Here is a 27,335-nt window from a genome sequence, read left to right as displayed (position 1 = left end):
TGAACAAACCTTAACTTAGATGTGAAATCTCTGAAAACCTCATCAATCGTCATACTTTCTGTCATCTTCATACTCAGAAACTCGGTTTTCAATCTTTCCATCTCATACTCAGAACAATACTGCTCACGAACTTTAGCAGCAAATTGTTCCCAGGTAATCTGGCTGATCTTTTCTTTGGGTAAATATGCAGTAATAGAATCCCACCATTCCATTGCTTCACCCTTGAGAAGTCTACTTGCAAACAGTACCATAGATTCAGGCTCACAGAAACATGCTTCCAACGCTCGCTCTACTTCTCTTAACCAATTGAGTGTCACTGTAGGGTTTGTGTGACCGCTGTACTCAGGAGGTTTACAGTCCAGAAACTGTTTATACGTACACTTCTTTCTTGTCTCGGGGACTTGAAATGGGTATATCATTTGATTTGGAATTGCCTGGTTAAACGGATATGGCATTTGGAGGTTTTGATAGGTGTTTTGAGGAAAATATGATTGGGAACTGCCACCGGCTTGATTATAAAAGTTAGGAGGAAAAGTTGTGTTTAACGCAGTGGTATTAGGGTTCCATTGCGCCCGTTCTTGTTCCAATTCCTTAATTTTCTCCTGAGCTTCTAGTAATCGACTTTGAAGTTCTATTACTTCTTGAGAGGTTTCTTCTTCTGAAGACACATGTCCATCTTCATCAGGGGCTCTAAAAGTACCAGTTTCAGGGACAGTAGGGCCAGTAGCGGTTGCTTGATTATCTGCCATTACTGCACTACCACAACACTCACACCAAAGCTTAGTATAAACTCTGTTAGTACTAACAACTAACACTTATCCTGTCCTAATACTCACTTAACCCATCCCCAGCATATTATGTTTGACATGACTCTACTAAGTTTGGGAATATGACATTTAGATCACAATGCACATGCTGCCAAACTAAGCTCTGATATCAACTTGTGACACCGCTAAAAATTTTTATTTTTTTTAATACGTGGCGAAACATTAGCATTAGCATTAATTAAACCATTATAATGACATAAATGTATAATAATTACATATCCAAATGATCTGACAGTTAGCATTAAACTAATACATCTGGTGTCACGTGACATTATAACAAAATTCAGTTTTAACGGAAAAGACACATCAGAGTTTCTTCATAGTCAAACATAACATCTTCATGCCCGTCTTCTCCCCAAAAGCAATAATCTACAAAAGCTAACAACCTGCAGGGAGGAGATGGAGGGGAATTAGCACGAAGCTAAGTGAGTACGACTAACTACAGGTCATAGCATACATAACTGTTATACTAATCATGTCACATAATCTAACACACAAACATCACCCAAGTGTCGTCTACAGAGACTCTGGCGGCTCGGCCAAACCATTAACCACCAGCTGATCGGACTAGGGCTTACCAGAAGTTCATCCACCACCGTATGTATATACATAATCCACACGCAACGAACGCGTCATTCACATATATATACACCACGGCTGTCTAGGCTACCACAGAGGAACCCAACCCGCAGGTTGATCTCTCCTACCGAGGCTACCACATAATAGGGACGCACTCGGCTCTAGCAGACAAGCATCCACTAACATGCAGTCATCACAACAACTAACTAACCACAACAATAAGTATATCTAACAAGCATGGCAATCATAATATAACATGCTTCTATATACTATATTCTCCAGTTAGTCCCACTCACCAAATACCAGCAAACGAGAAGGTATTCAGCTATCTAATCACTGAACCTTCTCTTTCTCCTTTTCTCCTGAGAAAAACATATACACAAGTTAGTTTCTATCCGATAGCACAAAACAGCACAATACTGAAATTTTTGTCAGAAAAAGTATCCGCTAAAAATTTTTGCTTAACACTTGTGCACTTTCAAAATTTACATCAAAATCATCAAAATAAAAACGGGCAGCATAACGGCTAAAAATCAAAACTTAGTAAAAATTTCTACTGCATAGACCATCGGTCGATTGTCAGAGACTATCGGCCGATCGTCACTACACCATCGGCCGATCGATCACACTATCGGCCGATCGATCAAATTACAACCGTTGGTCGAAGGACTTCCACCATCGGTCGATCGTCTAGTCCATCGACCGATCGTCACACACCATCGGTCGGTGGTCAGAGACCATCGGCCGATGGTAGTTCATCTGCAGCAGCAGCTACCAAAGTGACGGGTTTCTCACCAAACTCACCAATTCTCGATCTAGAACTCGTTTTTAACCTCAAAACTCACCAAATCAAAGACACTAAACATTAAGAAACATAAACCCACAAGATTTGGACTCAAACAACATCAAATCTAACCACTTTGACCCAAAATACACACTTTATAAAAACTAACACAAAACCTCATTTTCTTGAAGATTAAAGCATGAAAACTTGTGATTCTTACCTTGATAGAATCAGTAAAACACAAGGAGCAAGATAATGTAAATGATTCGAGCTCTAAAACAAGGATTAGAAATTAGGGTTTGATGTAGGTGAAGAACGAGGTGTTTAGTGTGTGTTTGTGGAAAAGTCTGGAAAGTGAGGAGAGAAGCAGCATTATAGTTATTTAATTGGGTTTAATTCCCACACTGTGCATCACACGGGTATTTATCAGTTATCTGATATCTTTCGTACGACATTTGACAACTCAAACGAAGTCCAATTTAAATAAACAAACTTGTTCTGTGACCCTTGTCACAAACTGATCCTAACCACATTATTATTTAATAATAAATATTAAATAAAAATAAAAGCATATAATAACACAATACTAACTTAAGGGCACTTTAGTAATCTTACATCTAGGCCCGATTGATGATGTTACAGAGATAAAGGTGGTAGACGAATTCCCGTCTACTGACAGGGTTAGTAGACAGCGAGAACAAAGCAGTAGACAGACATTTACAAAGTAGTCGACTGTCTACTGCCTTGTTGTTACTGTCTACTGCCTTGTTGTTGCTGTCTACTGCCTTGTTAGTGTCTACAAGGCAGTAGACAGCAACAACAAGGCAGTAGACGGTCGACTACTTTGTAAATTCTGTCTACCACCTTTATCTCTCCGTCGACTACTTTGTAAAAATGGTAGTAGACGACAGATAAAGGTGGTAGACGGAAATCCCGTCTACCGAATGGTGTACAAAGACAATTTAAAAAAAAAAATGTATTTTGTTTGAAGCCTTAAAAAAAGTGTATTTTGAACAATTTCCCTACAATAAATATATACAATAATATCGAGTTTTTTAAATTATGTTAAGTAACCATATACTGTAGCAGTTTTTTTTTTTTAATTAACAGCGATTGGGATCACCCGAGGGAGTCTTTAACCACCCGTTGCGATCATCTCCCTTGTCGACTATGCTGATGCAGCGATAAACCCCGCCCCCATCGCTGCCAGTGATGAAACCTTGAAACCGATCCAAGGGCACGGCCAAGTAAAACCCCCCTCCCCTTTACCCCCAAATGATATAGGAAAGGTGTCATAGGTGGATACTTCATGACAGAGATGAAATTGTGTTTTTAATATGTAGCCAACGGGGTCAATAATAATTATATAACGAAGGTGCTGAAGAGTGATCAATTAAACAATGAATATTAAGAGGAAACACTTGTATATTTGTTCTGAAATGATATACAACGTAACGTTATGTGGATTAATCACCACAAAGTGAGATTAATTCATGACTTTCTTCAATTCTTTAAACATAGTTAGAGAATCCGGTTAAGCACTTGTTTCTAATTTAAAGTCATTAGAAACTAGGATTTGTGTAATACACATTTACTATGTGCTCGTCTAAGTTAGGCTTAGGTGACAAGGTGGTATTTATACTCTGTTAAATTTCTAATCCCATCACCGAACACAGATTTTAATTTATTATGTTTTCTAGACCTAAGACATAGTCTTTAAATTTATCTCGATGTAGTTTGAGGAAGAAAATGAAATCGACGACAACAATATGGCTAGCGAGGTAGACAACCTGCTTGAAAGCTTCCCGTCATTCACTAATAAGGTAATTTGCCAAACTTTATACCGCTTATTTAACTTTATCTTTCTCTACCTTTTAAATTTTAAATATTGTTATCCCATGTAACTTTATTCTTCATTAACATTAACATTGTTATATAAACAGAGATATTAAATGTATTTTAAAGATTTACTCAAACAAACTTAAAAAGAATATTCATTTGAATCCATAAATTAAATTAAGTTGAGATCAATGGACCAATGAGAGTGCGACATGTGACGCGAAATTACATGTGATTTAAAAAAAAATTCAAAATTTTTTTTTTCAAAAATATTTTTGTTCGAATTTTTTTTCAATTTTTTTTTACAATCACATGTGATTTACCTGCACAATCAACATGTGATTGAATTGTACAATCACATGTGATTTGATTTGACATGCATAATCACATGTGATTGGGTTTATAATAACAAGTGATTAACATACAGAATCACATGTGATTATAAAAAAAAATTCGAAAAAAAAAAATTTTAAAAAAGATTTCGAAAAAAAAAAATTTCGAATTTTTTTTTTAATCACATGTGATTTTCGCGCCACATGTCGCTCTCTCATTGGTCCCCTGGATTTCAAACAAATTAATGGATGCAAGGGATTACAACTCACAAACTTAATTGTATTTGATATTTGAGTTTTTAACATTATTGTTAATTTGTTATTACTATTACATTATTGTTATTATCATCATCATCATTATCATTATCATTATCATTATCATTATTCATTATTCATTATTCATTATCATTATATTACTATGTGGTAGGATCAAGAGGGAAGTAACCAATCGGGGGGAAGCGGAGGGAAGTAAATTTTTTTTTTTTTTTCATTTTTTGAAAAAACTGTGTTCACGAACATTATTGATTGGATGAAAATATGAACATTTAATAAAGACACTTTGTGATAAATGTTTTTATTTTGGCGGGAAAACGCTCGAAGAAATAATATATAACAATTATCGTGTTTTTCGAGCGTATGTTGAGGTTTTAGATATTAGGGTTTATAGGGTTTAGATATTAGGGTTTAGAAATTTAGGGTTTAGGGTTTAGATTTAGAATTTAGATTGAGTTTTTAACACGAACGGTTTAGAGTTTAGGGTTTAGGGTTTGGTGTTTTGGATTTATGGAATAAACCCAAAACACCAAACCCTAAACCCTAAACCCTAAACTCTAAATCGGGCTAAATTTTACTTCACAAAACATGAAAAAAAAAAACGTTAACATTCTTCACGAACAATATTATCTTGAATGTTATTTTTGTCGATCGTTTTTTGGCCAAAATAATAACATTCATCACGAAGTGTCTTTTCTAAATGTTCATATTTTCATCCAATCTATAATGTTCGTGAACAAAGTTTTTTCAAAAAACGAAAAAAAAAAAAATTTTGCTTCCATCCGCTTCCCCCGATTGGTTACTTCCCTATTAATCCTGCCCCATATTACTATTACTATTAGTACTATTGGTATTTTATTGTTGGTATTTTATTGGTGCGGATACAGATTATTTGTAAGGAGCTATCTTCATATTTTGTGTAATTGTTTTTTCTTTGCTAAACTTGCTGGTAAGCTAACAAAGACGGTTTACCAGACATAGGGGGTTTTAGACGAACAAATAGCTAGCGGATCCCCGTAGAATTAGACTGGGTAGTAGGGATGTATATATATTGAAAAAAAGCTTATAATGCTAGCGGATATTTTGTTGAAGAGAAAAGTTGGCATAGCATGCTTTCAGATAGTTTTGAGCATTCGTGATTTTTCAAGTACATAGCATAATTTAAATCGGAAAATTTGTCCATCTAAACTATCTAAACTTGGTTTATGTTCACCGTTTATTGCTTTGATTTTCTCATTAAGTCTACGTACTTCCTCATAAAGTGAATCTTCTCTCTTTTTGTTCTTAGTCCGTTTGTTTTAAGGTCATTTTCAGGTTGCGATTGGCCGTTTCACAATCACTAAATTTAGCACCGAGTTCACTAAATAATGATGAATTAACCATTTTGTGGAAGATTTGTTTTCCAGTTGCCCGTGTTGAATCTCATATTTTAACTCTTCTAATTTCTTAGAAATATCAGATTTAGTAATCAAATTACTTGTGAAATAATCTTTGCCAGGGCTGACTTGAACTGATAAACCCCTATTGTATTTGAATTAGGCGCCATTCTTTATGTCAAATTTCAAAAGCTTGTTTTCTTTTATAATGCGAGTTTTATCTTTGGTCATCTGGCGAATGTGTTTAATTAACATATCAGCCTGATGTACGAATTCTTGTGGAATTTGTACCTCAGATCTGTAACCTATATGCATTCAGATTGAGGCCATTTGGTTTATTGAAAGTTGTCATGAAGAACACATGCCCTTGGATCCTCCGATTCATAATCCTTTAGATGTAACAACTAACCATCTTTCACATAGAGAACAGCTCTAGCCTCTTCATACATACTTTGCCAACAATAGCTTGTGGTTGTAGTAGTTAGAATCTTTCTTCTTTGCCAATTGTTAGAACATGCTTACAAAATACTCAACTATTAATTGAATATAAAGACTAATAAACACAAAAGGACTATATCTTGAATTAATCTGCTGACAAAGCGTTTCTTAAATAGTTAAATGTGGTAAATGAGTTTTGGTTTATAAATGAAAATTTTGAGTGTAGTAAATGGTTCTTATCTCGTGCCATTAGAGCATAAGATAGTTAAACCCCTATTTAATTTTAATTCATATACACCAAAATACTAACTAATATAATCCTGACCCATCAAGATTACCCAACAATAGGGATACATTTGTAATACACATACATATATATGTACTAAAGATACGTAGTGCTTGATTTTAAGCTCGTTTAACTATGAAATGTTACTATATGTTGTTGAGAAAAGCGACACTGAATTATAGCAAACCGCTAGTAATAATTGAAATAACAACAATAATAGGATACCAAGATTTAACGTGGAAAACCCCAATAGGGTAAAAACTACAGGCAAGAAAAGAAACGCTTCACTAATAAGAATAATAGAAATTACACTTCTCTCTAATTACAAAGATAAACATTAATCTTTAGATCTCTTGTAATTAGGAGATTACTCACAAACTCTCTAGTTATTCTTTTAGTACATGAATGAAAGAAATGTTTTTTGGATGATAAATGAGCATGGTTAAGGCTCATATTTATACTACTTCTTGAATGGCTATATTGTAAATTAATGGGGATATTTACGTAGCTTTAAAACTGTATCCAGTTGTCATATTAAGTAATTCAACACTCCATCCAATTGTCAAATTGTGTGGTAATTGACCATACCAACCATTCACACCTTCCATTCAACAATCTCTCACTTGAAGATTTGATTGAAGCTCAATCAATCTTCACACGATAATCCTTCCTTGCCAATGATGTTGCTTACGTTTCTGCTAGGCCGCATGAGGAACGACACCAAATAAACTTGTCACGATTGATTGACTTTGTTAGAAAATCAGCCACATTTTTATCAGTATGAATTTTTTGCATATCCACGGTTTTCTCACGAACGAAGTGATACTGAACTCGTATATGCTTTGTCTTTGAATGAAATGCCGGATTCCTTGCAAGATGCAAAGCACTCTGGTTGTCACAAAATAGAGTGATATTGTCTTGTTTGTTCCCGAGTTCCTCCAACAACATCTTCAACCATACTGCCTCTTTAGTAGCGTGAGTAGCTGCTACATATTCTGCTTCTGTTGTTGATGTCGCCACAACTAACTGCAGTTTTGAAACCCAGCTTACTGTTCCACCACAAAGTGTAAAAGCATATGCAGTGGTAGATTTACTTTTATCCATATCACCTGCATAATCTGAATCAACATACCATTTGACAATAAATTCCGGTTCTCCATAACATAATGCAACATCCAAAGTACCCTTAATGTATTTTAGGATCCTCTTTACCGCATCCCAATGCTCTTTACCAGGATTCGCCATGTACCGACTAACTACTCCCACTACATATGCAATGTCTGGTCTTGTACATATCATTGCGAACATTAAACTTCCCACTGCTAATGCATACGTTATGCGAGACATCTCCTTCCTCTCGTATTCACTGCTAGGACACATAAAGGAGGATAACTTGAGATTAGTAGGAAGTGGGGTTGAGATTGGCTTACTATCTTGCATATTGAAGCGCTGCAAGACTTTCTTCAAATAATTCTTTTGAGAAAGCCAAATCTTCCTATTATCTCTGTCTCGGTGAATTTGCATCCCTAGAATCTTGTTTGCGGCACCCAAGTCTTTCATTTCAAACTCCCTAGCCAATTGAGCAATCAGCTTATTAATACGATCTTTGTTGGGGCCTGCAACCAACATGTCGTCTACATATAACAGCAAAATGATAAAATCATTGTTCCCAAACCCCTTGAAATATGCACAAGGGTCTGCATAAAGTCTGTTATATTCAAGGCCCATTATGAAAGAATCAAATCTCTTGTACCAACATCTCGGTGCCTGTTTGAGACCATACAGAGATTTCTTTAATCTGCAAACCAAGTTCCTTTTTTCTTGTAGTTCAAAACCTTCTGGTTGAAGCATATAAATTTCTTCTTCAAGATTTCCATGAAGAAATGCAGTTTTCACATCTAGCTGCTCTAGATGCAAATCAAATGTAGCACACATCGCTATAACTACTCGAATTGTTGTAAGTCGAACCACAGGAGAAAATATTTCATTAAAGTCTGTACCTTCTTTCTGAGCATATCCTTTAACCACCAGTCTTGCACGATACCGCTCCACTTGATCATCGCCATTTCGCTTGATCTTATACACCCATTTATTTCCAATAGATTTTCTACCTTTCGGCAATGGCACAAGTTCCCATGTTTGATTTTTATGAAGAGCTTCAATTTTTTCCTGCATAGCTGTCGTCCACTGAGATGCATCTGAATGATTCAGTGCCTCACGAAGAGTTGTTGGCTCTCCTTCCTCTGTTAGAAGACAATATGCAACATTGCTTTCCATAATATAATCTAAGTGCCATCCTGGATGTTTCCTTTCCCGATTAGAAATACGAGTCGCTGGAGCTTCATCAACGACTACTTGATTTTCATCGTGCTCTGGTACTGCTTCAGAAGAATCTTTATGAAATTCGTTACCCACCTGTATCGGTATAGTTTCTTTTGAAGTGCTAACATCTTCAAGTTCTTTGTATTCTGTAAAGACAACATCTCTGCTGATGACTACTTTGTGGACAGTGGGGTCCCACAAGCGATACCCCTTAACTCCATCAGCATACCCCAAGAACAAACACTTTCTGGACTTCGGATCCAACTTTGTCGTTTCTTGAGAATTGTACATTGCGTACACAGGACTTCCAAATACATGAAGGTCAGAATAATTAACTGGTTTTCCAGTCCATATTTCCATCGGCGATTTCAACTCAATTGCAGTTGATGGTGACCGATTTATCACGTAACAGGCAGTACTTACTGCTTCTGCCCAGAATGATTTCCCCAAGCTTGCACTTGGCAACATCCCCCTTGTTCTATCTAATAAGGTTCTGTTCATCCCCTCTGCCACTCCGTTTTGTTGAGGAGTGTATGCCGTCGTGAACTGCCTTTTGATACCTTCTTGTTTGCAGAACTTATCAAATTCATCACCAGTGTATTCTCCTCCATTATCAGTCCTTAAACACTTGATCTTTTTACCAGATTCAAGTTCAACCCACGCTTTGTAAACTTTGAAAACTTCAAACACATCTGCCTTTCTCTTGATTGGGTACACCCAACATCTCCTAGTGTAATCATCAATAAATGATACAAAATACTTTGCTCCTCCTAGGGATTGAACTGGTGCTTGCCACACATCAGAGTGAACTAATTCTAGAATCAATTTACTTCTAGAATTTGATGTGTTAAACTTCAGGCGATGCTGCTTGCTGATTACACAATGCTCACAGAAAGGTAGCGATACCTTTGTAAGACCAGGAATAAGATTTCTTTTAACAAGAATCTTCATACCTTGCTCAGACATGTGTCCAAGCTTTTGATGCCATGTCATAGCAACTTTATCACTTGAACTATTCGAAGCAACAGATGCTTCCGATTCCTGTACCGTCTTGCCTTTCAGAATATATAAATTAGCACCCACCTTTTCTCCTTTCATAAGTACAACCGCGCCTTTCTTGATTATCATGATCTTCTCATGTATCACCATCTTACAACCAAGATCATCCAATTGTCCTAAAGACAATAAGTTCTTCTTCAAACCCTACACGTGTCGTACACCTTGAATAGTACGAACTGTACCATCGTGCATCTTCAGAATGATATCTCCAATTCCAATGATCTTTAGTTCATGATCATTACAACTGTATACAGATCCTCCTGAGATACGTTCATATTGTTTGAACCATTCTCTTCTAGGGGTCATGTGAAAAGTAGCTCCCGAGTCAAATAACCAGACATCAACAAATGTCTTTCTGCCTTCATTTGCTACCACTACCTCACTAACCAAAGCAGTCCCATCATCTGAAGTGCTTGCAATATTTCCTTGAGGATTTGAGTTATTTAAACTCCGACAATCCATCTTCAGGTGACCTTTCTTGCCACAATTGTAGCATGTATAGGTCTTCTTCTTTTTAGACTTCGGTTTACCATGATTGTGACTCCCACTTGGGCCACGTTCCATTGATCTCCCTCCTGACACCACCAAGGCCTCCACTTGTCGTGAACTGGCCTGTTTGTCCTCCTTGTCATTGCGTCGATTTTCTTCTTCTAGAATAGCAGCCGCAACTTCATCATAGACTAGATACTCCGAGAGAACATTATTGGTTAAGTTAATAATGAATTGATCATACGAATCAGGTAGACTCTGAAGTAAAAGTTCAGCACATTCTTTTGGCTCTATATTGCAACTTAATGAAGCAAGTTGAGAAAATAGAGTATTCAAAGAATTAATGTGCTCATTAACTGAAGTAGATTCATTCATGCGTAGCGCATAAAGTTTCCTCTTAAGGAATATCTTGTTGTGGAGTGATTTGGTCTCGTATAATTTTACTAGGTGATCCCAAATCTCTTTCGCCGTCTTCTTTTCTTCAATGCTAGACAAAACGCCATCTGCTAGTGCCAGATGAAGATTTGCGATAGCCTGGCCGTCTATCTCTTCCCATTTTTCATCAGTGACTTCGGCGGATCGTCCACTAATTGCCGCCAAACACTTATCCTTTCTCAAGATCGCTTTCATCTTTAGTTTCCATAACGAGAAGTTACTCCCGTTGAACTTTTCAATTTCGAATTTCGTAGACATTGCTATAATCACAATCTTCTTTTCGACAATACTATTTTTCTGAGAAATAATACCCGGGAACTTTTATCGAGTGAAATTAATCTTACTTATTTTCTGATGTGGACGATCCACTCCCGTGGCAACCACAAAGCATACGATAAGTAGATTAATACACACTAGATATTAGAACCTTGGCTCTTGATACCACTTGTTGAGAAAAGCGACACCCAATTATAGCAAACCGCTAGTAATAATTGAAATAACAAAAATAATAGGACACCAAGATTTAACGTGGAAAACCCCAATAGGGTAAAAATCACGGGCAAGGAAAGAAACGCTTCACTAATAAGAATAATAGGAATTACACTTCTCTCTAATTACAAAGATAAACATTAAACTTTAGATCTCTTGTAATTAGGAGATTACTCACAAACTCTCTAGTTATTCTTTTAGTACATGAAAGAAAGAAATGTTTTTTGGATGATAAATGAGCATGGTTAAGGCTCATATTTATACTACTTCTTGAATGGCTATATTGTAAATTAATGGGGATATTTACGTAGCTTTAAAACTGTATCCAGTTGTCATATTAATTAATTCAACACTCCATCCAATTGTCAAATTGTGTGGTAATTGACCATACCAACCATTCACACCTTCCATTCAACATATGTAACTATGATATGTTTTCAGGGAAACAACTTGGAACACTTGAGGATTGACTACGAAGAGATAGTATTGGCCACAAACCATTCAGCAAGATATTTTGAAGGCCATAATGGAGAACTTATAGAAACAAAACTCAACTGTTTTAATAGAGAATGTCTTCTTCCCGTAAAAGGCTTGAATAAACAGCCCAAGAAAAAGTATACTGTAATGATAAAAACGATACATACAGATGAGGAACTTCATCTTGCAGAATCTGAAGAACGTTGGCACAAAGAAATTGAAATTCTTAGCATATGTGACCATGAAAACATAGAACGTTTTCTTGGATATTGTGTTAGGGATGGTTATTCGGATCCGTATACGCTTCTGATCTCCGAGTATGTTTCTACTAATTACCTTTCGAATCATTTGGACGATCATGTTCTTACATGGGAAAGACGATTGAAAATCTGCATTGATGTAGCACGAGGGTTGAATTACCTGCATAACGAGATGGAAGACCATACGATGGTTATTCACGGGAATATTAATAGTAAAAACATCATTTTGGACATGAATTGGAGAGCAAAAATTGTTGAATTTGGGCAATCTATATTATTACCTTCAGGATATAAAGCGCTAAGTGCAAAGATTGTTGAATTTGGACGTTATGTATTATCGCTTTCTAATCAAGGTGATAATGCTCTCCGCCCCAATGTAATTGGTCCCACAAATCCTTACATGGATCCAAAATATGTCGAGACTAGTAAATTGAAAAGAGAATCAGATGTATTTAGTTTCGGAGTAGTTATGTTTGAAATTCTAAGTGGGAAGTCTGCTTATGTACTTGCTGGTTATAAGGGTTGTGACAATGATTTCGCACGTTTGGCAGAGGAGTGGTTGCCCCGGGGAATAATAAAGAAATTGGTTAGTACTCAAGTGCAAGGAGAAAATGTGGATAACACATTTGCTTTAAATAAAGGCGCGAATGGAGACTTTCTGGAGACATTCATAAACATTATGTGTCGGTGTTTGGAACTAAATCAGAACCAACGTCCAACAATGCAAGTGGTGGTCAAGGAACTTGAGAAAGCATTATCTTTTCAAGTAAGTGAATCATGCTAATAATATAATATGTATATCATTTCAAATTCTCTGTCTATTGAACACTTTCAAAATGTTATTTTTTAAATAGTTAAAAGTAAACACATACTTTGCCTATGCTAAAATATGTTGCCCTATTTGCTTTTCAAAAAAAAAAAATAAATAAATATTTGTAGCCCTATACTATGGCTCACCTCGATAGGCATACATTAGAAACTCGATAAATTAATACTCGATCATTTAATAAACTCTCTAAGATAATATTTTTTGCCGGTTTCGACTCGGGGATAGGGTGCTAAATTAAAAATTCGCTAACATTATAAGATAATACAATTTTGATAATTTCTTTAGACCTTATATAAAATATAAATTAATAATTCCTTATACAGTATATAGCATATTACATGAATGATTTATGAAAGTTTCTTGAAAAATGACTCAATTGTCTTTTGTTTTTTGTTGAAATCAATTTTCCCCTTGAATATCGTCTCTAATTTTCCTTAGCATGTGATGTGCAGCGGGGTAGTATACAAAATAGTTTATATTTTACTAGGAAAAACTATTAAATACGATACAATTTTACACAAGATATTTATTTATTTATAGAATGGATATACTTAAACCTTGCTACAACACTTATAGGCAGTGTACCTAATCGTACAGTAGTGTAGTTTTTAGTAAGTCCGGTTCGTTCCACAGGGAAATCTTTAAACAAAGCTCAACGCTATATTAGTTTACTTTTATAAAAATACAAATATATATATAAGTAATATTATTATTATAAAGGGGGGTTTTTACCGTTTAATGACCGGTTTGTCGATTTTAAGACTTTAGTCACAGTTAAAACCTAATGTAAAATATAAAATAAATACAAGACTTAAATTAAAGCGTAAAGTAAATAACGATAATGAAATTGCAAATAATAAAAGTGCGATAAAATAAACTTGCGATAATTAAAAGTACGATAATTAAAAGTGCGATTAAATAACAATAAATAAAAGTGCGATAATTAGAAGTGCAATTAAATATAAAATAAAGGAAATTAAATATGAAATAAAAGAATTATGCTTATTTAAACTTCCGTAATCATGATGTTTGACGTGTTGATTTTTAGTTTTATGCCCATGGGTTAATTGTCCTTTGTCCTGGATTATTTAATCTGTCCGTCTGGTTTTTGTCCATAACAGTCCATCAGTCATAAATATAAAGTGCAAGTGTCCTTGTCAAATTATTATTATACCCGAAGTTAAATATTCCAACTAATTGGGGATTCGAATTGTAACAAGGTTTTAATACTTTGTTTAATGAATACACCAGGTTATCGACTGCGTGTAAACCAAGGTTTTACTAATTTGTTAACAATTACACCAATTACCCTTGAATGTAATTTCACCCCTGTTTTAATTATTCTAGTGGCTATTAATCCATTCCCGTGTCCGGTTAAATGAACGATTATTCGTACATATAAATACCCCGCCCATCGTGTCCGATTGAGTGTATATGGTAATTTATAGGGACGCCCAATTGTAAATCTTTATATTAACATTAACAAACTTTCATTTAGTTAAACAAATATAAAGCCCATTAATAGCCCATAGTCTAATTTCCACAAGTGTCGTTCTTTTGTCCAAACCCCAATTATGGTACAAAGCCCAATTACCCAATTTTAGTAATTAGCCCAACATCATGATTACTTCGTTTTAAATAAGCATAATAATAACTTAGCTACGAGACATTAATGTAAAAAGGTTGAACATAACTTACAATGATTAAAAATAGCGTAGCGTTACACGGACAGAATTTCGACTTACACCCTTACAACATTCGCTAACATACCCTTATTATTAGGATTTAAAATTAAAATTAAAATTAAAATATAAATTATATATATATATTACGTATATATTGAGAGAGAGATAGAAATAGAATATGAAATTTGATCAGAATTCGGTTTGCTTTATAGCCAGAGTTGAATTTTGGGGCTCCGCGACTCGCGGCAAAATCCCCTTCAAACTCCGCGAGTCGCGGAGATAGAAATTACAGCTCAGTCCTTGGAGTTTTCTCTGCCGACGGTTTTTAATATATATATATAATATATATATAATTAATATAATTAATTATATATTATATTATATTTATATACATAGTTAACTTGTAATTTTTAGTCCGTTGCGTCGAGTGTTAAGAGTTGACTCTGGTCCCGGTTCCGGATTTTCGAACGTCCCTGCGTACAATTTTATATTTTGTACTTTGCGTTTTGAATCTTGTACTCTTGTGATTTCGAGACGTTTCTTATCAATAATTGGAACCTTTTTGATTGTCTTTTGTACTTTTGAGCTTTTTGGTCGTTTGCGTCTTCAATTCGTCGAATCTGTCTTTTGTCTTCACCTTTTATTATTTAAACGAATATCACTTGTAAATAGAACAATTGCAACTAAAAGCTTGTCTTTCTTGAGGAATAATGCTATGAAATATATGTTCGTTTTTAGCATTATCAAATATTCCCACACTTGAGCGTTGCTTGTCCTCAAGCAATATCGTCTTGAAATACTAGAATCACTTCTTTATTCTTCACACTTTGTACATCAGTGATTTCTATACGGCGGTATAAACAATGGTAGTAACGATATGGTTTACAGTCCCACATGACTATAAAAATTTAGATCCATTAAGGAAATTGGATCTTTATGAAAACATTTGATCTTTTGAAATCTAGTTTTTACCCTAGATAAGTTTTCCGGAATAACCCTTTACCGGTGTTTGCAAAATATTTTTGTGGGTTTGGTGGGTTTCAGAATTGAAAATTTTAGCTCAAAACTTGCGGTTTTGTGTCACCCACTTGCTAACCTTGTATTAGGAAAGCAACACGTCCAGTTTACTTGTCCCGTATATTACCTTTCGGTAAACTACCGTCCGGTTGTAAAGGAAAGCGTTGAACAAGCAACTGTTAAGGCAATGTCCCGTGACATGCTTTTGATTATGGTCTATAACGTGTCGGACGCAATTACTATCCTTGGTAGGAGCAATAGTAAAGCTCACCCTTATAATTTGTCGGTCTGGCACAAGGTCCTGTCTTTGACCATGCTATGCAACCACCGTTCTTACGGTTGACACCCGATTTAGTTCAGGTGACCTAATGAATTCCAGTTGAATTCCTAGGATTTTACGTTCAATGGTAATGAACGCATTGAAAATAGGGTTTTCAGAAAACAAATCGGTTTGTAATTTTGATCAAAATATTTTCTCGTTTAAGCTCGAGTTTAGATATCATTGAATTCCATGAGTTTGAATTCTCAATCTTTAAGGTCAATCTCAAGGATTGAGTAATATCAGGCTTAAAAGCTGATTTTTAATCTTTAAGGAGATTATCCTTTCTGGGGATCTGATTCATTAGTCTTATCCAGCTAATTTGCATGGTGCCTCCCCATTGTACGAGATAAATCCTTCTCATGGTTAGGATAAATCTGACCACTTGGCGACCCTGTTTGATGCTGAGGTCCGTGGATTTCCAGCTGATTTTAGTGATGACTTTTCTAGATTTTTCGTCAACCTACAGCTGGTCTGGATGACAACTTCTTGTCCTAAATCAAGAAGCGCGTGTCTTTTTCGGAAGACTTTACTTCCTTTTAAATGATGGAATTGATTCATCGTGTAGATCCATCTCTCTTCGATAGTTTCATTGGATAAAACAGTTGATTATTGTTCAAAGCAAAAGTATTTTCAAAAATTTGTTACAGATATATGTGACATATGTTTAAAATAACTTGGTAAATTTTCCCACACTTGGCTTTTTATTTTTCTTTTTATCGTCCTCTATTCCATTTTAAATGAATTTTGACATTTTAGTTTGTTTCTTAATTTATGTTCTTTCTGAGATAACAATAATTTCGGTGTTAAAACCTAGTTTTATCGTTCATAAATATGTATAAACATGATTTGAATTCATTTAATTGAAAAATTTTACTAGAATTGGGTAGTCAGTATATAAGACTAGGGCTGTTCTTTTTTATCAGAGAGCACTAGATTCTAATACAACTACTGCTTTACTAGTATTTTTAATGGTAACCAAGTGTATAAAGTAAAAAATTTTAAAATCCGAAAGAATTTAACCCCTTCCCACACTTAAGATCTTGCAATGCCCTCATTTGCAAGAAATCAGTAACAATTTAAATTATTGAGGGTGATTTGTGTGAAAATGATTAAATTTTTACCAAAGTTTCCAAATATATTGGCGTTTGTTTGCTGAATGATAAATGGTGCACGTCATTTGTTCATTCCGTCTTGTTGTTATTTCACATATATTTTGCATCTTGTCGTCAAAATTACTTGCTTTTGCTGAACTTAATGCCAGTCTTTGAAAACGCGTTGTTTTATCCTGTTTTGTGCATAACATAAAATACATACAATACAAATATAATCATACATGTAATTTGAAATGGAACTTTGGCATCCCACTTTCAAATTATAAGAAAAATATTAGTACACAATAATAATAGAAATATCAAACATTACATAAATGTGATTAAAATGTTAAGTGTTTAAAATAATAAAAATATAAATTACCAACTTATCTCTACTGATCAGGAGGTGGGTTAGGAGGAAAATTAGGATATGGATCCCAATTCATGTTCGCGTCCGGGTTCCATGGCTGATTATAGGTGAACTGGTATGCTGCGTCATAATCATATAAATCATAGGGTGGTCTCATTTCTGGCTGATGTGCGGGATAGTATGCGGGTCGGGTCGGATAATACATCTCGCCAGGCTGCAACTGGCTTATAATTTGGCGCTGATGATAATCCCATCGGCCATGCTCTCGTTGCCGGGAATGCTCGTAGTCATTCCGAAGTTGCCATGCCTCGTACTGCATATGCCTATCATAGTTCATCATGTATTCATCCTCTATACGAACGCCTAAATCAAGAGCAGTCTCCCGAACAACTCCTATAATGTTGTTCGCCTCTTCCATTTCGTCATCCGAACCTCTTTCTACCTGTCGTTGAGGTCCCTCGTATCGATATACCCGACCACGTCTCATCAATAATACCCTTGCACCGTGATAAAGGTTTGAACTTATAGTTTCACCTTCGTCCTCTATTTCGTTCATTGGACCCCCTTGGTGCTTATCCACACCTAAATACTCTCCAATGAGAGTAATGAAAATACCACCACCTATAATACTCCCCGATTTCATCCCCGAAACTACATTAGCGAGATAATAATCAACACAATAGGGAATGTTAACGAAACTCCTCGGGTCTCTAATACACTTGAGGTAGAACAAATCGTTTACGGTCAATTTCTCCTTATTCTTACCCCTTTGTGTAATTGTGTTTGCTAAGAATCTATGAATCACCCGGAGTTCAGCTCTATCTATATCTAAGTATGTATGATTTCCACTGGCGTGAAATTCATTAAAGTGGGACATACGCCTCCAGACGGCGTTAATATCAAATTCTCTATCTATCCTTTCTCCTTGGGCAATCAGGCTATTACAGTCGGGGCTCAAAAGTTCAGCAGGGGTGTAAATCTGTAAGGCCCTGGCTAAATCTATCATGGACATTCTGTACATGCGTCCACCTAACAGAAATCTAATAAAGCTTCTATCATCTATCCTCCTAACATCACTGTTTAACTTAATAGTACTAAGTAATTCTATACACCATTCCCTATATATGGTTCTACGAATGGAAAATAGGCGCATCCAATCGTTAAACTGAGAATTACCATACCTTTGCACCAATAATTCCCGAATCGGTTCGGCAAGGTCAACTGTTTCCAAAGGTACCCAGTCAATTGCCCTTGGCATTTCAACAACCTTAAAGTAGAGAATGTGCATGTTCTTTTGATAATCTGGATACTCTATCCAACATCGATCAAATCTCATATTTGGGTGTAACTGATCTTCATTAATGTCTAAGCTCAGAATCATTTGATGTGGAGCGAATTGACGAAACTGATTCATGAATAATTGATCTTGATCGTGATATGGAATATGTTGATCCTCATGTTGTTCTTCTTCTTGTTGCATATGTTGTTCTTGTTCATAAAACATTTCTGGTTCGGGCTCTAGTTGTCTGGACGATGATGCACCGTCCGTATCTGTATTTCTCTGCAAAACACATTAAACACAAAATTTGTGCATCCAAATATGCATTAGTGTTAGCAAAATAATAACTTGAAACAATTATGATGACATGTTCAATTCATAACACATTTTATACACATTTTCTTAACAATAACAATTCTACACTTTTACATACGAAAATGTGTACAATGTTTTATCACATTTAAACTCTTAACCATGTCAACAATAATCAATTAAAGCAATTAAACACTTGTTACATGGCATTCAAATCAAACTAGTGCTCAATTTCATATTTTTGTCAAGTCTACACTTTGTCAAATAAGCATATACGAAAAATGTACATCAAGTTCATAAGCATTTATCTCAAATAACATGCCAAAATAATCACTACTAGCAATGAAACAAGTTTCAAATGGCCTTTATATCAAATTATCCAAGTTCATGAATTTTTAGACTTAAAAAGTCCACTTTAATTCTCAAAAACATGTTTAGGCTCAAAGTTTGGATCAATTAACTACCTAAACATGTTACACTACTTAATTTAGCAACAATTCATGACAAAAATCGGCCATAACCTGTTTATATCAAAAAGCCCCAAATTGCTCAAGAACACAAACCCTAGATTCTTAAAAATTTGAAGTTTTTAGCTTCAATTCATGTTAAATAGCTTCTATCTAGGATATACATGCATAATATAACAACAATTTAGCTCTAATTACACCTAAATTTAACAAAATCAAAATATAAAATTTCTAGCTCAAGAACACAAAAATTCAAATTTAAAGAGATTAGGGGTGAAATCTTTACCTTTCTCCTGAAGGGGTTGAGACTACTGAATCTAGGCATGATTATTGTGAAATTTTTGCAAGAAATTTGGTGAAAATTGGTGAAAAATTGAGAGAGTTTGGGAGGTTTTCGTATGTGTTTGTGTGTGTATTGTGAGAGACAGAAGCAGATTCGCTGGATAAATGATCCTGACCAGATTTCTTTAGCCATGCGAGTCGCATGGTTTCCTGCCCATCCCCATGCGAGTCGCATGGGGTTAAATTCCAGGTATATTTTTTTTTTTTTTTTTTTTTTTTTGGCATACTTTAAATCAATAAGATTAAAAATAATGATAATAAAAGTTCTCGTCCCTCCCTTGGGTAAAGCAATTTCGGTTCAAAGACCTAGTCTTCAACTTACGACGAATTTTAAAAATCATATTTTTAACTTAATGAGATAAAGTAAATTTTTGTTTTTAAATTCACACAAATTAAATATAAAATTCAAAATTTATATTAAAAATTTACACCAAACTTAAAATTAATTTTTCAAATATTTACAATTTTAAATATATTGTTTTTACAAAGTTTACAATATTAATTTAAGATTTAAATATTAATTTTAAAAACATGGTAAAAATAAAATTAAAAATCTTTTTGTCTTTTTATCCCACTTTAATCAATCAAATATTATCAAAAATATGCGCCCCTCTTTTCGGTAAAGTAATTTCGGTTCCAAGACCTAATTTAACTCATGACAAATTTTTGAAATATTTTGGGTTGATTGATTAAAGATATTTATACCTTAAGAATAAACGTTAAATTTCGCAGTGATGTAATAAATTTTTGAACGATATCAATAATTTCGGTCGCCAAACCTAATTTTATTCAATACCAATTTAATACTTTTTAGCGAACAAATTAGCGTTTATTATCAAAAGGTTAAAAATAAAAATAAAAACTAAAAACTGTACAGACATACCTGTGAAATAGATTTCTTAGTTATATGATCTATTCCATTCATACGATAGTCGGTTTAATTGATTTTCCATGGCTGCATAGGCGTAACCTCGAGCATTCAGTGTCTTTTCTTCTAAACATATGAACGGTCCGTCTCTGCATAAAGTAACAAATTCGGTATTTGAATAGGTTTGATTATTTGAACATTTACCTCCATGTGACCATTTTCCGCATTTGTGACATCGTTCTAGGTGTCGTGCTCTTCTTTTCGCTGCGGATTTTGATTTTCCTTTACCAAATTGTAACTTATTATCTTCGCATCTGGATTCTTTTCTAACTCCGTCCATTCTTTCTCTGATTATTGATACTAATTCACTCGGTAGTATGTCATTATTACGTTTAGTGATCAAAGCGTGTAGCATTAGACCATGGTTTAGTTCACAGGCAGTCTTCATTTTGTAAAAACCTAAAAAAAATAAAAATTCAGAATGGGGGGAGAAGACTAGTTCTTTAGGGTCTGCTAGGGAAAGACCATACGTGTTCCATTTTCGAGAACTACACGAAAACAGACAATCTAACTCTAACAGAAATATATATTATCCTTTAAAGACTTGATTCTCCCCACACTTAGTTAGCTGTGGTGTCGAAATTGTGATTAACTTCGTTGTCGACTTCCATCGGACCATGTATGTAATGTTTAACTCTGTGACCATTAACTTTAAATTCAATCCCATTTGAATTTATTAATTCTATCGTTCCGTATGGGAAAACTCTTTTGACTATCAATGGTCCAGACCATCTTGATTTCAATTTTCCAGGAAATAGCTTGAATCGTGAATTGAAAAGAAGAACTCTGTCTCCTTCTTTAAATTCTTTTGAACTTCTGATTCTTTTATCATGCCATTTCTTCGTTCTTTCTTTATAGATTAACGAATTATCGTATGCTTCATGTCTTAATTCTTCTAATTCGTTTAGTTGACTTAATCGTAGACGTCCAGCTTCATGTAAATCAAGATTACATGTTTTCAAAGCCCAAAATGCTTTGTGTTCAATTTCTACTGGAAGATGACATGCTTTTCCATAAACAAGTCTAAAAGGTGTGGTTCCAATTGGAGTTTTGTAGGCTGTTCTAAAAGCCCAGAGTGCATCCTCCAATTTAATGGACCATTCCTTCGGATTTGATCCTACGGTTTTCTCTAGAATACGTTTTAAAGCTCGGTTTGTATTTTCAACTTGTCCACTTGTTTGTGGATGATATGCGGTGGAGATTTTATGAGTTACTCCATATCTTTTAAGAACTTTCTCAAGTTGATTATTACAGAAATGAGTACCCCGATCACTTATTAAAGCTTTCGGTGTTCCAAACCTTGCAAAAAGACGTTTTAAAAAGTTGACTACAACTCGTGCATCGTTAGTTGGGAGAGCTTGTGCTTCTGCCCATTTAGATACATAATCAATGGCTACGAGTATATATAGATTATTATGAGATTTTGGAAATGGACCCATAAAGTCAATACCCCAAATGTCAAATACTTCACATACTTGGATGACATTTTGTGGCATTTCATCACGTTGACTTATTTTTCCGGCCCTTTGACATGCATCACAGGATTTGCAAAGAAGGTGTGCGTCTTTGTAAATTGTAGGCCAATAGAATCCAGCTTCATAAACTTTTCTTGCTGTTAGTTGAGGCCCATAATGCCCTCCTGTTGGTCCTGTGTGACAATGGTTTAATATTTTACTAGCTTCATCTCCAAATACACATCGGCGTATTATTCCATCGGGACAACTTTTAAACAGATGTGGATCTTCCCAGAAATAGTGTTTTATATCACTGAAGAATTTCTTTCGTCTTTGGTACGATAATCCTTTTTCAAGGAATCCACAAACTAAGTAGTTTGCATAGTCTGCAAACCATGGGATTTCTTTATAATCTATCTTCAATAGATATTCATCAGGAAAGTTGTCTTGTATGGCTGATTCATTCAGAACTTCTAATTCGGGATTTTCAAGACGAGAAAGATGATCAGCGGCGAGATTTTCTGCTCCTTTTTTATCTCGGATTTCAATATCAAACTCTTGTAAGAGTAAGATCCAACGGATTAATCTTGGTTTAGCATCTTGTTTTGAAAATAGGTATCTAAGAGCAGAATGGTCGGTATAGACCACCGTTTTTGCTAGAACGAGATATGATCGAAATTTGTCAAAAGCAAAGACAATAGCAAGGAGTTCTTTTTCAGTAGTTGTATAGTTCGTTTGTGCTCCTTGTAATGTCTTACTAGCATAATATATAGGTTGAAATCGTTTTTCAATCCTTTGTCCTAAAACGGCTCCCATTGCAAAATCACTTGCATCGCACATTAGTTCAAATGGTAGATTCCAATTTGGTGTTATCATGATCGGCACATTAGTGAGTTTCTCTTTAAGAATATTAAAAGATTTGATACACTCATCTGAAAAGATGAATGGAGCATCCTTTTCTAGGAGTTTATTCATAGGAGTGGCAATTTTAGAAAAATCTTTTATGAAACGTCGGTAAAAACCGGCATGCCCTAGAAAACTCCTAACTCCTCTAACATTTGTGGGATGTGGAAGTTTAGCAATTACATCTACTTTAGCTCTATCCACTTCAATTCCTTCTTTTGAAATTTTATGTCCAAGAACGATGCCTTCTTTAACCATGAAATGGCATTTCTCCCAATTAAGTACTAGATTTGATTTTTCGCATCTAATTAGCATTCGTTCTAGATTAACTAGACATGATTTAAATGTATCACCGAAAACTGAAAAGTCATCCATGAAAACTTCCATGCATTCTTCTATCATGTCGTGAAAAATCGCCATCATACACCTTTGAAAGGTTGCAGGGGCGTTACAAAGTCCAAATGGCATGCGTTTGTAAGCAAAAGTACCATAAGGGCACGTGAATGTGGTTTTCTCTTGATCTTCGGGTGCTATTGGAATTTGAAAATATCCGGAAAATCCATCTAGAAAACAATAGTAACTATTTCCGGCTAATCTTTCCAACATTTGATCTATGAAAGGTAAGGGAAAGTGATCTTTTCTGGTGGCGTCATTTAATTTTCTATAATCAATACATACACGCCATCCTGTTACAGTCCTAGTAGGAATAAGCTCATTTTTCTCATTTGTAATGACAGTCATGCCACCCTTCTTAGGTACGCATTGAACTGGGCTTACCCATGGACTATCAGAAATTGGATATATCAAACCTGCATCTAGCAGTTTAATAATTTCCTTTTTAACAACATCTTGCATATTAGGATTTAGTCTTCGTTGGCGTTGCACATACGTTTTATGACCTTCTTCCATAAGGATTTTATGTGTGCAATACGAAGGACTTATTCCTTTAATATCATGAATCTTCCATGCAATGGCTGGTTTATGAGCTTTCAACACAGAAATGAGTTGTGATTTCTCATTTTCAGTAAGAGAAGACGATATTATTACAGGTAATTCAGATTCACCATGTAAATAAGCATATTCCAAATGGTTTGGAAGTGGCTTTAACTCTAATTTCGGAGGTTCTTCTATCGATGATTTATATCGATATCTGTCTTCTTCTTTTAGCATTTGAATTTCTTCTGTTGTTGGTTCATATCCATTAGCTATAAGTGTAGCTAACATTTCAGCTTCATCAATTGGTTCATTACCTTCTCCTAAAGAACATTCTCCTGTTCCTTGTAATTCTGGAAATTCTTCTAATAATTCTGCATGTGCATCTATAGTTTGAATATAATAACATGTATCATCTGCAGATTGTGGTTGTTGCATTGCTCTATCAACTGAAAAGGTAACACTCTCATCCTCTATACTTAGGGTCAGTTTCTTACCGAACACGTCTATCATTGCTTTAGCCGTGTTTAAGAATGGTCTTCCTAATATGAGAGGAACTTGAGAATCTTCTTCCATGTCCAAAACAACAAAATCTACTGGAAATACTAAAGTACCAACTTTAACTAGCATGTTCTCCATTATCCCTCTAGGATATTTTACTGATCGGTCGGCTAGTTGTATGCTTATTCTGGTTGGTTTCAATTCTCCAAGGTCTAGTTTAGCGTATAGTGAATACGGCATTAGATTTATACTAGCACCTAAGTCTGCCAATGCTTCTATTGAACTAAGACTACCCAGAAAACATGGAATTGTGAAACTTCCTGGATCAGATAGTTTTTCTGGTATCTTATTCAACAGCACTGCTGAACAATTAGCATTCATAGTAACAGCCGAGAGTTCTTCCATTTTCTTTCTATTTGAGATTAGATCTTTCAAGAATTTAGCATATCTTGGCATTCCTGAAATCACATCAATGAAAGGAAGATTTACATTTATCTGTTTAAACATATCCAAGAATTTGGATTGCTCGGCTTCAAGTTTTTCTTTCTTCATTTTACTCGGGTAAGGAAGTGGTGGTTGGTATGGTTTAACATAAGGTTTATCCTTAAATGTGTTATCTTCATTAACCTTTTCAACTACCGGTTCTTTTTCCTTATCTTGATCAGGTTGTGGTTCTTGTGGAGTAGGAATAGTTTCATCAGAAGTTACAGGTATTTCAGGTGATTTAAGTGTTATACCACTTCTTGTGGTAATAGCTTTAGCTGTTTCATTCCGTGGGTTAGCATTTGTATCGCTAGGTAGACTTCCCGGTTTTCTTTCACCTATTAACCTTGCTAGGTTACTTACTTCTTGTTCCAGATTTTGAATAGAAGCTTGTTGATTTCTAAATGCTTGAGCATTTTGTTCATTAGTTTGTTTCTGAGATGTGAAAAACTGCGTTTGAGTTTCAACTAGCTTTGTCATCATATCTTCTAAATTTGGCTTTTTATCATCGGTTTGTTGTGGTGGTTTGTTTTGAAAATTCGGTCTTTGCTGATTATAAGTATTATTGGATACTTGTTGATTGCTAGGACCTTGTTGGTTGTTGTATGGAATATTTCGGTTATAATTCTGGTTTTGATTGTAAATTGGTCTTGGCGGTTGATAATTATTCTGATAATTATTTCCAGGCCTTTGGTTTATGTATGAAATATTCTCTCTTTGTTCCATTGTTAATTCAATACTGAGACAATCTTTTGTCAAATGTGGTCCTCCACACTGCTCACAACTAATTCGTATTGAGTGAATATCCTTAGTCATCTTTTCCATTCGTCTCTCGAAAGCATCTATCTTTGCCGAAATGGAATCTAAGTCATGGCTAGAATCGGCTCTAGCTGCTTTAGATGATCTAATGATATCTTTTTCTTGGTGCCACTCATGTGAGTGGGAAGCAGTGTTATCAATAATTTTGTAAGCATCAGTTTCGGTTTTCTTCATAATAGAACCACCAGCTGCTATATCTATGTCTTTTCTTGTAGTGATGTCGCATCCTCGGTAGAATATTTGTACTATTTGACAGGTGTCTAAACCATGTTGCGGACATCCTCTTAACAACTTTCCATATCTTGTCCACGCCTCATATAGAGTTTCATTTGGCTTTTGTGTGAACGTAACAATTTCTGCTTGAAGTCTTACGGCTTTAGATGCAGGAAAGAATTGTTTAAGAAATTTGTCAATTAAAACGTCCCATGTATCGATCGCCCCTTCAGGTAACGATTCCAACCAATCTTTGGCTTCTCCCTTTAAAGTCCAGGGAAATAACATGAGATATATCTGTTCATCCTCCACTTCTCGGATTTTAAATAGTGTGCAGATCCTATTAAAGGTACGTAGATGTTCATTTGGATCTTCCTTCGGCGCACCACTAAATTGGCATTGATTAGTCACCATGTGTAGAATTTGTCCTTTGATTTCATAATCTGGCGCATTAATGTCTGGATGAGTAATTGCGTGACCTTGGCCAGTGCGTTTAGCTCTCATTCGGTCTTCCATACTTAAAGGTTCCAGATTCTCCATAATTGAATTTGTTGAATCGGTATCACTAGATGATTCTGATTTAATGGTTCGTTCCTCAACAATCTCTGTTTGAATGATTGGTGGTTCCGGAGGAAAGTTTAGTGGTTCAGGATCTATGAACCGTTCCTGAATATTCTCTGGATTCTCAATTGTGAGGTTTGTTTCAAAAACTGGATTATCGGAAATTTGAACTGAAGTACTTGGTCTACTGGATGACGATTCTAAAGAAAAATCAACGGCGGTTATATTTGTTAAACGATGTCTTGATCGAGTTACAGGTGGTGAACGTACAAAAGGTGATGAACGTCTTGCTCGGTGCATTCACTGAATATCCTATTAGTTTTAAAAAGGAAAGAAAAATTATAATAAGTTATCCAATTAATAGACTTTTCTGATTTTGCCCACGTTTCGAATAGCCAAAAGATGCAGCAGAGGGGCAGGATTCGTTTGGTCTCAATATAATTGAGGACTGTTTGGCTCCAATAACCCGGTCCACGTACAAATCCAACTATTACTACGAACCAGAAAATTTTGATGTCTATCAATTTAACCACTTAAAATAAATTTTCGTAATTTTAAGAA

At 35.1% G+C, this 27,335-nt stretch overlaps 1 protein-coding gene across 1 annotated transcript in view; it reads left to right on the top strand.

Annotated features, from left to right (window-relative positions):
* Window positions 1-27,335, top strand: part of LOC139900481 (uncharacterized) — a 62,075-nt gene that overhangs the window by 12,675 nt on the left and 22,065 nt on the right. Inside the window, exon 2 of the mRNA XM_071883250.1 lies at window positions 11,970-13,031. Coding sequence (XP_071739351.1) covers window positions 11,970-13,031 — 1,062 coding nt within the window. The remainder of the gene's footprint in view (window positions 1-11,969; window positions 13,032-27,335) is intronic.

The sequence above is a fragment of the Rutidosis leptorrhynchoides genome, chromosome 3 (genome assembly GCF_046630445.1).
Source record: "Rutidosis leptorrhynchoides isolate AG116_Rl617_1_P2 chromosome 3, CSIRO_AGI_Rlap_v1, whole genome shotgun sequence".
Lineage (NCBI taxonomy): Eukaryota > Viridiplantae > Streptophyta > Magnoliopsida > Asterales > Asteraceae > Rutidosis > Rutidosis leptorrhynchoides.
This window is presented reverse-complemented; position numbering and strand designations above follow the sequence as displayed.